This window comes from Rhinopithecus bieti, unplaced genomic scaffold (genome assembly GCF_001698545.2).
Source record: "Rhinopithecus bieti isolate Rb0 unplaced genomic scaffold, ASM169854v2 scaffold_9899, whole genome shotgun sequence".
Lineage (NCBI taxonomy): Eukaryota > Metazoa > Chordata > Mammalia > Primates > Cercopithecidae > Rhinopithecus > Rhinopithecus bieti.
In genome coordinates this window covers 6,265,848-6,276,680 of record NW_016806979.1, presented here as the reverse complement: position 1 = coordinate 6,276,680, position 10,833 = coordinate 6,265,848, and the positions used below count along the sequence as shown (strand labels likewise).

The window sequence follows — 10,833 nt, the reverse complement described above, 5'->3', positions numbered from 1 at the left end:
CTGAGACAGGATGATTACTTAAGCCCAGAAGGTTGAGGCTGCAGTGAGCCATGATCATGCCACTGCGCTCCAGCAGTCTGAGCAACAGAGTAAGAACTTGTCTCTAAGAAAAAAAATATATATATATATATATATATGGATGGCTGGGCGCAGTGGCTTACACCTGTAATCCCAGCACTTTGGGAGGCCAAGGCAGGTGGATCACCTGATGTCAGGAGTTCGAGAGCAGCCTGGCCAACATGGTAAAAGCTTGTCTCTACTAAAAATATAAAAATTAGCCCGGCATGGTGGCACACACCTGTAGTCCCAGCTACAAGTGTGTAGCTGGGAGGCAGGAGAATCGCTTGAACCCGGGAGACGGAGGTTGCAGTGAGCTGAGATTGCACCACTGCACTCCAGCCTGGGCGACAGAGTCTCAAAAACTAAAAAATAAAATATATTACAATAAGTAAATAAATAAAATTTCCTCAGGTGAGTCCAATATGCAGCCAGTCAGTAAACTTTTTCTGTAAAGAGCCAGATGGTACATCTTTCAGGTTTTATGAGCCAGACAGTGTCTGTCCCACTCTTCAACTCTCTGGTGTTGCGGCAGGGAAGCAGTGAGGATAACCTGGTGTGGCCATGTTCCAAAGAAACCTGATTTTCCGAGACAAGCGGCCGGCTAGATTTGACCCACAGGCCATAATATGCTGACGACGATGCTGTCCACTAGAATATCATGTGAACAACATATATAATTTTAAATTTGCTAACAGCCACATTAGAAAAAAGTACAAAAGGCCAGGCACGATGGCTCACGCCTGTAATCCCAGCACTTTGGGTAGCTGAGATGGGCGGATCATTTGAGGTCAGGAGTTGAAGACCTACCTGACCAACATGGTGAAACCACATCTCTACTAAAAATACCAAAAAATTAGCCGGGCCTGGTGGCACATGCCTGTAGTCCCAGCTACTCGGGAGGCTGAGGCAGGAGAATCACATGAACCCGGGAAGCTGAGGTTGCAGTGAGCCAAGATCACGCTGAGACAGTCCCCTGGACTGGCTTAGGTACAGAAGGGATGGCCGGCGGGCACGGTGGCTCACGCCTATAATCCTTTGGGAGGCTGAGACGGGCGGATCAGCTGAGGTCAGGAGTTCGAGACCAGCCTGACCAACATGGTGAAACCCCATTTCTACAAAAAATGCAAAAATTAACCGGGTGTGCTGGTGAGCGCCTGTAATCCCAGCTACTCAGGAGGCTGAGCAAGGAGAATCGCTTGAACCGGGGAAGTGGAGGTTGCAGTGAGCTGAGATCGAGCTGAGATCACGCTGAGATCGCACCACTGCACTCCTGCCTAGGCGACAGAGTGAGACTCTGTCTCAAAAAAAACAAAGGGATGACCAAAAGGGGCAAGGGCATACACTAACCAACTCCCCCTGTGGCCAGCTGTCCAGAGACCAGGGTCACCAGTGCCAACACCAACACCAAGTAGCAAGTGTGGGTTCAAATCCTGCCGGGGAGCGGATGGGCAGTGGCTTTACCGCTCTGAGCCTCAGTTTCCCCCCGGCAGATGGCGTGGGCATAGTTTTCTGAATGAAACACCACCTCTGAGACAGGAGAGAGGACAGGCGTGTCCCTGAGGGGCTGGCACAGAACCTTCAGAGGCTGGGCACTTCCCCAGAGCAAGGGCAGCCCCTTGGCCATCTGGGAACCCTGCGCGGGGCCCTGGGGTGGCACCCCTGGGAGTTGGGCAGGGTTGGGTACATGCCGCACAACTGTGCTGAGGTTAAAATTGCCTTGTGATTTTTCTCCTGCTCTGCCCGGTCCTGCCAGGGCTCAGAAGTAAGTCTTCTCCCAGGGGCTTGGTGGGGCTGGAAAATCGGGGGTGCATGGTGGTCACAGACAGGGGCACACCCGGGGCATGCCAACCCTAGCCTCAGAGGCAGGCAGGGTTCACATCTGCTCCATGGATTGGTGCAGGCTTCACCTTGGTCTGGGATCCAATGTCCTGAGGTCCTGAGTTGGGCTGGAGACAGGACCAGCCAATGGGTGGTGTGGGCGGTGGCCAGGCTGACTCCTGGCCCTGCCGCACCCGCTGTGTGCTGGGAGGGAATAGACCACAGGGAATCGGCCTCCCAGCTCCCACCTCATCCTCTGATGCATGTCCCATAGGTGACCCCAGGTGGATGCATGAAAGTCCCTGTCCCCACTGCAGCATCCATGAGAACCGCCTAACCCCCTCTCCCCAACCCCGTGTCCCCACAGGCTCCGGAGTGTGAAGATCGAGCAAGGGAAGCTGAACGACCAGGCTAACACGCTTACCGACCTGGCCAAGGTGAGTGAGTTGGGGCAGGGTGGGCCGGACAGGGCAGCTGGGGCCCTGGAGCAGACGGGATGGTGCTCAGCTCCTGCCAGAGGAGGGCACAAGGACCCACAGTGGCCTGAGTGCAGTGGCAGGCAGATCTCTTGAGCTCAGGAGTTTGAGACCAGCCTGGACAACATGGTGAAACCCCGTCTCTACAAAAAAATACAAAAATTAGCCAGGCGTGGTGGCAGGCGCCTTTAATCCCAGCTACTTGGGGGCTGAGGCAGGAGAATTGCTTGAACTTGGGAGGTTGAGGCTGCAGTAAGCCAAGATGGCACCGCTGCACTCCAGCCTGGGTGACAGGGTGACACCCTGTCTCAAAAAAATGATAATAATTTTTAAAATAATAAATTTAGAAAGTATATAGTTAGGGGGCTAAGTGGGTGAAGAGGTATTTCTAGATTTAGGCATACTACCTCAATTCAAGCTCTGAAATTGAAGAGAAAAAAATTCCTTTGCTGTGGGTATAAATTCAAATGATAGCCTTGGGAGAAAGCTTATTTGTATAGCAATTAAACATCTGTCAGGAAATTTAAATTGATTGCAAGAGAAATTGGGGCCAGGTGCCATGGATCCTGCCTGTAATCCCTGTACTTTGGGAGGCTGAAGCAGGCAGATCACTTGAGCCCAGGAGGTTGAGACCAGCCTGGGCAACACAGAGAGACCCCGTCTGTACAAAAAGAATAAAAAAATAAACTAGGCATGGTGGTGAGTGCCTGTAGTCCCAGCTATTAGGGAGGCTGAGGTGGGAGAATCACTTAAGCCCAGGAGGTCAAGGCTGCTGTGAGCTATGATCACTCTGCTACACTCTAGCTTGGGTAACAGAGCGAGACCCTGTCTCAAAAAAAAAAAAAAAAAAAAAGCAAGAAAGAAATCAGTTTGTGTTATACATGGATCTGTGTGTTGATTCTAATATCAAATCATTTCCCACTTTTTTTTTAGCTTTATTTATTTTTTGAGACAGAGTCTTGCTCTGTCACCCAGGCTGGAGTGCAGTGGTATGATCTTGGCTCACTGCAACTTCCGCCTCCTGGGTTCAAGCAATTCTCGTGCCTCAGCCTCCAGAGTAGTTGGGACTACAGGCATGCACCAGCACGCCTGGCTAATTTTTGTACTTTTAGTAGAGACGGGGTTTCACCATGTTGGCCAGACTGGTCTCGAACTCCTGACCTTAAGTGGTCCGTCCACCTCGGCCTCCCCAAGTGTTGGGATTACAGGTGTGGGCCACCGTGCCCAGTCCATTTCCTGCTTTTTGAATTCTTCCACTGGAAGATGTGTTATTGGACTAGTTGCAATTAATCAAGTGCTTGAGATCTTTGCAACACTGATTTGAATTCCCTCCTGACCAATGACATAGTTTCAGAAAATAGCTTTTGCTTAGTGGCTACATCCCCTGATCTACCAGTCAGCCTGAGGCTAATTTCATGTTATCTTTAGAAAATGTTAAGTCCCATTTCTATTTTATTTCTTGTCCCCAGTGCATTTTGGACTCACTTCCCCCATCACTAGGAAGAGAATGCAATCTAGCTTAATATTAACCTACAATAAATTTAATTTGGAAGGGAATTTTTTTTTTTTTGAGACAGAGTCTTGCTCTGTGGTACAGGCTGGAGTGCAGTGGTGAAATCATGGCTCACTGCAGCCTCAACTTCCTCAGGCTCAAGCAATCCTCCCACCTCATCTTCCCAAGTAGCTGGGACTACAGGCGCACATCACCAGGTCCTGCTAATTTTTGTATTTTTTGTAGAGATGGGGTTTCACCATGTTGCCCAGGCTGGTCTCAAACTCCCGAGCTCAAGTGATCCTTCCGCCTTGGCCTCCCAAAGTGCTGGGATTACAGGCGTGAGCCACCGTGCTCAGAAAATAATCTTACAGAGAGAAAAACATATTCTAGACCCCTGAAGATATACAGTTAACTCTCGAACAACATCGGGGTTATGGGGTGCTGACCCCTTAAAAGTCAAATATTCCCATATAACCTTTTTTCTTTTTTCTTTCTTTTTTTTTTTTTTTCGAGACGGAGTCTCGCTCTGTCGCCCAGGCTGGAGTGCAGTGGCCAGATCTCAGCTCACTGCAAGCTCCACCTTCTGGGTTTACGCCATTCTCCTGTCTCAGCCTCCCGAGTAGCTAGGACTACAGGCTCCGCCACCTCGCCCGGCTAGTTTTTTGTACTTTTTTTAGTAGGGACGGGGTTTCACCGTGTTAGCCAAGATGGTCTCAATCTCCTGACCTCGTGATCCGCCCGTCTGGGCCTCCCAAAGTGCTGGGATTACAGGCTTGAGCCACCGCGCCCAGCCCTTTTTTTCTTTTGAGACAGAGTCTCACTCTATTGCGCAGGCTGGAGTGCAGAGGTGCGATCTCAGCTCACTGCAGCCTCTGCCTCCTGGGTTCAAGGTATTCTTCTGCCTCAGCCTCCTGAGTAGATAAGATTACAGGTGCATGCCACCACACCTAGCTAATTTNAATCTCCTGACCTCGTGATCCGCCCGTCTGGGCCTCCCAAAGTGCTGGGATTACAGGCTTGAGCCACCGCGCCCAGCCCTTTTTTTCTTTTTGAGACAGAGTCTCACTCTATTGCGCAGGCTGGAGTGCAGAGGTGCGATCTCAGCTCACTGCAGCCTCTGCCTCCTGGGTTCAAGGTATTCTTCTGCCTCAGCCTCCTGAGTAGATAAGATTACAGGTGCATGCCACCACACCTAGCTAATTTTTTTTTTTTTTTTTTTTTTGAGACAGAGTCTCACTCTGTCGCCCAGGCTGGAGTGCAGTGATGCAATCTTCGCTCACTGCAAGCTCTGCCTCCCGGGCTCAAGTCATTCTCCTGCCTCAGCCTCCCGAATAGCTGGGACTACAGGCACCTGCCACCATGCCCGGCTAATTTTTTGTATTTTTGGTAGAGACAGGGTTTCACTGTGTTAGCCAGGATGGTCTCGATCTCCTGACCTCATGATCCACCCACCTCAGCCTCCCAAAGTGCTGGGATTACAGGCATGAGCCACCGCGCCCGGCCTAAGTTTTGTATTTTTAGTAGAGATGGGTTTTCACCATGTTGGCCAGGCTGGTCTCGAACTCCTGACCTCAAGCAATCCACCTGCCTTGGCCTTCCAAAGTGCTGGGATTACAGGCATAAGCTACTGTGTCCAGCCTCATATAACCTTTGACGCTCTCTCATCCCAAATTGAACTACTGATAGCCTACCATTGACCGAAAGCCTTATTGATAAACAGTTGATTCACATGTATTTTGAATATATATTATATACTGTATTTTTACAATAAGGTATGGTAGAGAAAGGAAAATATTAAGAAAATCAGGCCAGGTGCAGTGGCTCATGCCTGTAATCCTAGCACTTTGGGAGGTTAAGGAGGGAGGATCACTTGAGCTCAAGAATTCAAGACCAGCCTGGGCAACATGGCAAAACTCCATCTCTACAAAAAAAAAAAAAAAATACAAAAAGTAGCAGGAGGCTGAGGCAGGAGGATGGCTTGAGCTCGGGGGTCAAGGCTGCAGTGAGCTGTGATTGTACCACCGCACTCCAGCCTGGGAGATAGAGCAAGACTCTGTATCTAAAAAATAAAATTTTATGGCTGGGTGTGGTGGCTCATCCCTATAATCCCAGCACTTTGGGAGGCTGAGGTGGGCGGATCACCTGAGGTCAGGAGTTCGAGGCCAGCCTGGCCAACATGGTGAAACTCTGTCTCCACTAAAAATACAAAAATTAGCCGGGCATGGTAGCGGGCACCTGTAATCTCAGCTACTCAGGAGGCTGAGGCAGGAGAATCGCTTGAACCCAGGAAGCGGAGGTTGCAGTGAGCCAAGATCATGCCTCTGCACTCCAGCCTAGACGACAAGAACGAGACTCCGTCTCAAAATAAAATAAAATAAAATTTTAAACCTCAGAAAAGGCTAAAAAGAACCACACGAAGGCTGGACACTGCTCTGGCCTCCAGGTGTCACTCTCTGGCCCTGGGGACTGTGGTGCCTGAGAGAGGCCAAGGTGAGGTCAGTGGTGCTAGGAGGGGCGTCCCCCATGAGATGTTTGCACTCGGAGCAGGGTCTGCCTTGCAGTGATGGAGGGAAAAGGGTAGGGGGCACAGTGGGGGAAGCTGGGAGGAAGAGGCTGGGGGTGAGAGGACAGAGGAGCTGGGGTGGGCACCTCTCTGTCCTGTCTTCCTTCCACCACTGCCTCCATCCTCCCATGGAGGCCGCCGCCGCCAGGTGGCAAACCGGTGTCCTCACCCAGCTGCGCTCAGAGCCGTGGAGTGATGTTCTAGTGCCACCTGGTGGCCAGAGTAGCATCTGCACCCAGGGCTGTCCCTGCCTGGCTGGCCTCCCCTGCCCGCAGTGGGACAGCGCCAGAACCAGGCAGTGGAGGTGATGGGGACGCCCCACTGGCTGCTGTAACAGTAATTGTGGCTGTTGTGTTCCCAGTCTGTGATTGTGTCAGATTCTCAGGGCAGTCACCTTACTCATCAGACCCCTGTCCCCTCCCCAGCCTAATGGGAGGGTTGGCAGTTCACGACCCAACGGGGCTCCCCCTCCTCTTCCTCCTAGGCAGCCATGTCCCCAAGCTCCTGCTGTTCCCCAGCCTGGAGAAACATCAGCCCAAAACATCCCCCAGGTCTGTGGGTACCACTTGAGCACCGCCTCTGGCTGTGTGTGCCCTGTGGCCACTGGACCCCCCCAGGGCAGCTCTGGCTACGTGCCCCCCACCCCAAGACCTCATTAGGCCTTTCCCAGGCCTGCCAGCCCTGAGCTTGGCTTTCTTTTCTTTTCTTTTCTTTTTTTTTTTGTTTTTTTTTTGTTTGTTTGTTTTGTTTTTGAGACAGAGTTTCTTGTCACTCAGGCTCACTGCAGCCTCCACCTCCTGGGTTAAAGCGATTCTCCTCCCTCAGCCTCCCGAGTAGCTGGGAGTACAGGCGCCCACCACCACAGCCTGGCTAAATTTTGTATTTTTAGTAGAGACAGGGTTTCACCATGTTGACCAAACTGGTCTCAAACTCCTGACCTCAGGCGATTCGCCCGCTTCGGCCTCCCAAAGTGCTGGGATTACAGGCGTGAGCCATCACGCCCAGCTGAGCTTGGCATTTAAGACCTGTCTTTTAGGCTGGGTGCCTCCCGCGAAGAGGAGGTTGTAGTGAGCCAAGATTGGGCCACTGCACTCCAGCGTGGGTGACAGAGGGAGACTCTGTCTCAAAGGAAAAAAAAAAAGGAAAAGACCAGTCTCTCCCCTCATCCACTCTCTAATCCTTCCCTGGGCCCAGCAAGGGACCTCTGGGGCTGGGGGTGTCCTCCCAGCCACCCCTCACGTGGGCCCCATTAGCAGCTGCCACCCACCTGGAGCATGTGAGCTGTCCCTCTGTGTCATTGTCGTGGTATCGTCCTTCTCTCTCTCACTCAGCGGCACCTCTCTCCTGCCCCTCTCTGTCTCCGGCAGACCCAGAGCGTTATGTATGACCTTGTATCGGAGTTGCACGCTCAGCACGAGGAGCTGGAGGCCCGCCTGGCCACCCTGGAAAGCCGCCTGGATGCGCTGGGTACCTCTCTGCAGGCCCTGCCCGGCCTCATCGCCCAAGCCATACGCCCGCCCCCACCGCCCCTGCCTCCCCGGCCCGGCCCCGGCCCCAAGACCAGGCAGCCCGGAGCTCCCCCTGCCGGTGGACGCCCGTGGCCCCCTCGGACTGCGGGTGACGGCCCTGCCCGCCACCAGACCCCTAAATCTTGGCCATCGTGTGGCCGCCACCTCCGGGAAGCCTTGTACAGTGGCGCCTCTTGGAGTTCAAGAAGCCGACGCTGAGTCAGGCTGAGTGGACTGAGGCCTGCCCCGCCCAGACTGCCCGGGCAGAGGGCAGGGCTGGACCATGGGTGAGGGCAGGGGAGCCCGGAGCTTCCTCTGGTCACCTGGTCCCCTGACTCTCCCCAGGCCCCCAGCGGGCATGGAGCAGCCCCGGGAGGGGTCCGTGCTGGTTTTGAATAAAGCAGGACCCGCCTAGTGGCTGCCTGTGTGCGTGGCTGGGAGGCACTGGTGATGTCCCAGGAGGTAGAACCCCAGCCCCGGGTACCAAGATAAATATGGGAATCAAAAAACCTGTTCCCATCATCAGCCTAGTCTAGAACCCTAGCCTCGAAGCCCCCTCTCCCTCTGGGCTGAAGCTCAGTGAAGGACAACTCTCTAGGGACACCTGTGCCAGCGCCACCTGGCGCTGATAATGCGATCCCTCAGAGGGCGTGGCCCAGCCCTGGCCAGAAGCATCTCTCCCCTTCAACCAACCGCGCTGATGGACACCCACTGTGTGCCAGGCCCCAGCAGAGGCCATGGGGGAGGTGACCTGGGTGAGGAAGGTCTTTTGGGTTTTTGTGAGATTTGTATTGAGTACCTGCTGCCTACAGAGAATGTGATGATGTCAATTACCACACTGATTCCTCATCAGAGCTTGATCACGGTGGAATGAGGGGAAACTGAGGCCCAGAGAGGTGAATCTACCTGCCTGGGACCACACAGCGAGGAGGGATGGTGCCAGATTCGAACTGGAAATCCCCTAGGCCAAAGTAAAGAACCGGACTGGCTGGGTGAGGTGGCTCACACCTGTAATACCAGCACTTTGGGAGGATAAGGTGGGCGGATCACCTAAAGTCAGTTCAAGACCAGCCTGGGCAACATGGTGAAACCCTGTCTCTACTAAAAATATAAAAATTAGCTGGGTGTGGTGGTGCACACCTGTAATCCCAGCTACTCGGGAGGCTGAGGCAGGAGAATCGCTTGAACCCTGGAGGTGGAGGTTGCAGTGAGAAAAAAAAAAAAGAACCTGGACTTGGTGGAAGGGACTCCATGGAGGAGCCATGGGGACAGCAGGAGGAGGGGGTATTTGGTGACATCCAGGGGTCAGAGAGACCCTTCAGGGGAGGGTTCCAGACACAAGTAGAATCAGAAAGGTCCCTGGAGGATGTGGGCTTGGGTGCTGGGAGCAGCAGGCACTTACTTGGCAGATGCTGAGCCCTGGGTGGGAGAGGGAGGCCTGGCTCCTGGGGAGACCATGCTGTGCCCAGCCGCGGAGCCCCAGGTCCTGGCAGCCTCTGATAAGGCCATCCATTGCCTGGCTCAACGAGATAACTAGGCCGTTGCTGGTGCATGAATGACCAGCTTGGGCCCAAGCACAAGAAGGGTATGAGGAGTGCTGGTCAGACCAGGGTTCGAGTCCTGACTCTGCCACTGCTGGGTGACTGTGGGCAGTGGCTGCCCCTCTGGGGCCTCCGTTGTTTCATCTGTAAAATGAGGGTGACAGTCTATTTAACCAGAACTCCCTAAAAAGGGCCAGGCAACTGGTAGGTGCTCAATAAATGCTCCTTCCCGCCTGAGGGATCACATCGGAGTCTTTGGCAGGACTCATCCTTTGTACCCTGTTGTCTGGCTGGGGAACCTAAGGCCTGAGAAGGAAGAGGGCTGTCTTTCAGGGTGAGAACCCAGGGTTCAGTTAAGGAACAGCCGTGGGTGTACCTTCCGAGCCCAGTGGTAGCTCCCAGGTCTGATGGCAGAGGCACAGTCAACCCATAGTAGTTTAAACAAAATAAAAATAAAAACACCAAAGCCATAAAGTTGTAAACAGGCCAGGCGTGGTAGCTTACGCCTGTAATGCCAGTACTTTGGGAGGCTGAGGTGGGAGGATCAGTTGAGGTTAGGAGTTGGAGACCAGCTGGCCAACATGGTGAAACCCCGTCTTTACTAAAAACACAAAAATTAGCTGGGTGTGGTGGTGCACGCCTGTCGTCCCAGGTACTCGGGAGGCTGAGGCAGGAGATTGCTTGAACCAGGGAGGTGGAGATTGCAGTGAGCCAGGATCACGCTACTGCGCCCCAGCCTGGGCGATAGAGCAAGACTCTGTCTCAAAAAAAAAAAAAAGAGAAAAGTAAACAAGGTAAGAAAGAAAGAGAGAGAAAGAAAGAAAAAAAGAAAGAGAGAGAAAGAAAGAGAGAAAGAAGGAAAGAAAGAAAAGTAAACAAGGCCAGAGGTGGCAAGGGGACTCTGAGGAAATGGCATTTGGGCGTGGGCGGGATGGGTGGGAGAACGGATCTGGCAGCGAAACAGCGCAGTGCGGAGGCGAAGAGGGCTACTCGAGGTGGATTTTGTTTGGGGGACAGCCATGAAGTGACAGTGACGGGGAGACTGAGGCGGTGCCGAGTTCGGGGCGGGGGCGAATTAGACCTTAGGGCTGAGCTCTGCGGCCGCCTCGGTGCCTCCCCAGCCACCTCCGCCCCTGCCTGCCTCTGATTCAACAGCACCCACCCTACAAAAACAGGGCCCGCCCAACTCCGAGGATGGCAAAGTTAATAGCGCGGGCACGCGGGCGGCCCGTCCCCGGCGGCCCGCGAGCGTCACAGGGGCGGATGCAGAGGACCAGGAAGTTCGCCGACTACGCGCCCGCCCTGGGGCACCGGCGCCGGCCCAGGTTTGCCGGGGGGGCCCGGAGGAAGCTCGGGGGACGCGACGGGGAGC

The 10,833-nt window shown here is 53.7% G+C and overlaps 1 protein-coding gene across 1 annotated transcript in view; it reads left to right on the top strand.

Annotated features, from left to right (window-relative positions):
- The window catches only part of KCNN1 (potassium calcium-activated channel subfamily N member 1), a 32,924-nt gene extending 24,790 nt beyond the window's left edge, over positions 1-8,134 (top strand). Inside the window, 4 exon segments of the mRNA XM_017879577.1 lie at positions 1,814-1,822; positions 2,246-2,315; positions 7,780-7,966; positions 7,969-8,134. Of these exon segments, the coding sequence (XP_017735066.1) occupies positions 1,814-1,822; positions 2,246-2,315; positions 7,780-7,966; positions 7,969-8,033 (331 nt within the window). The 3' untranslated portion in view covers positions 8,034-8,134.
- The last annotated feature ends 2,699 nt before the right edge of the window (positions 8,135-10,833 follow it).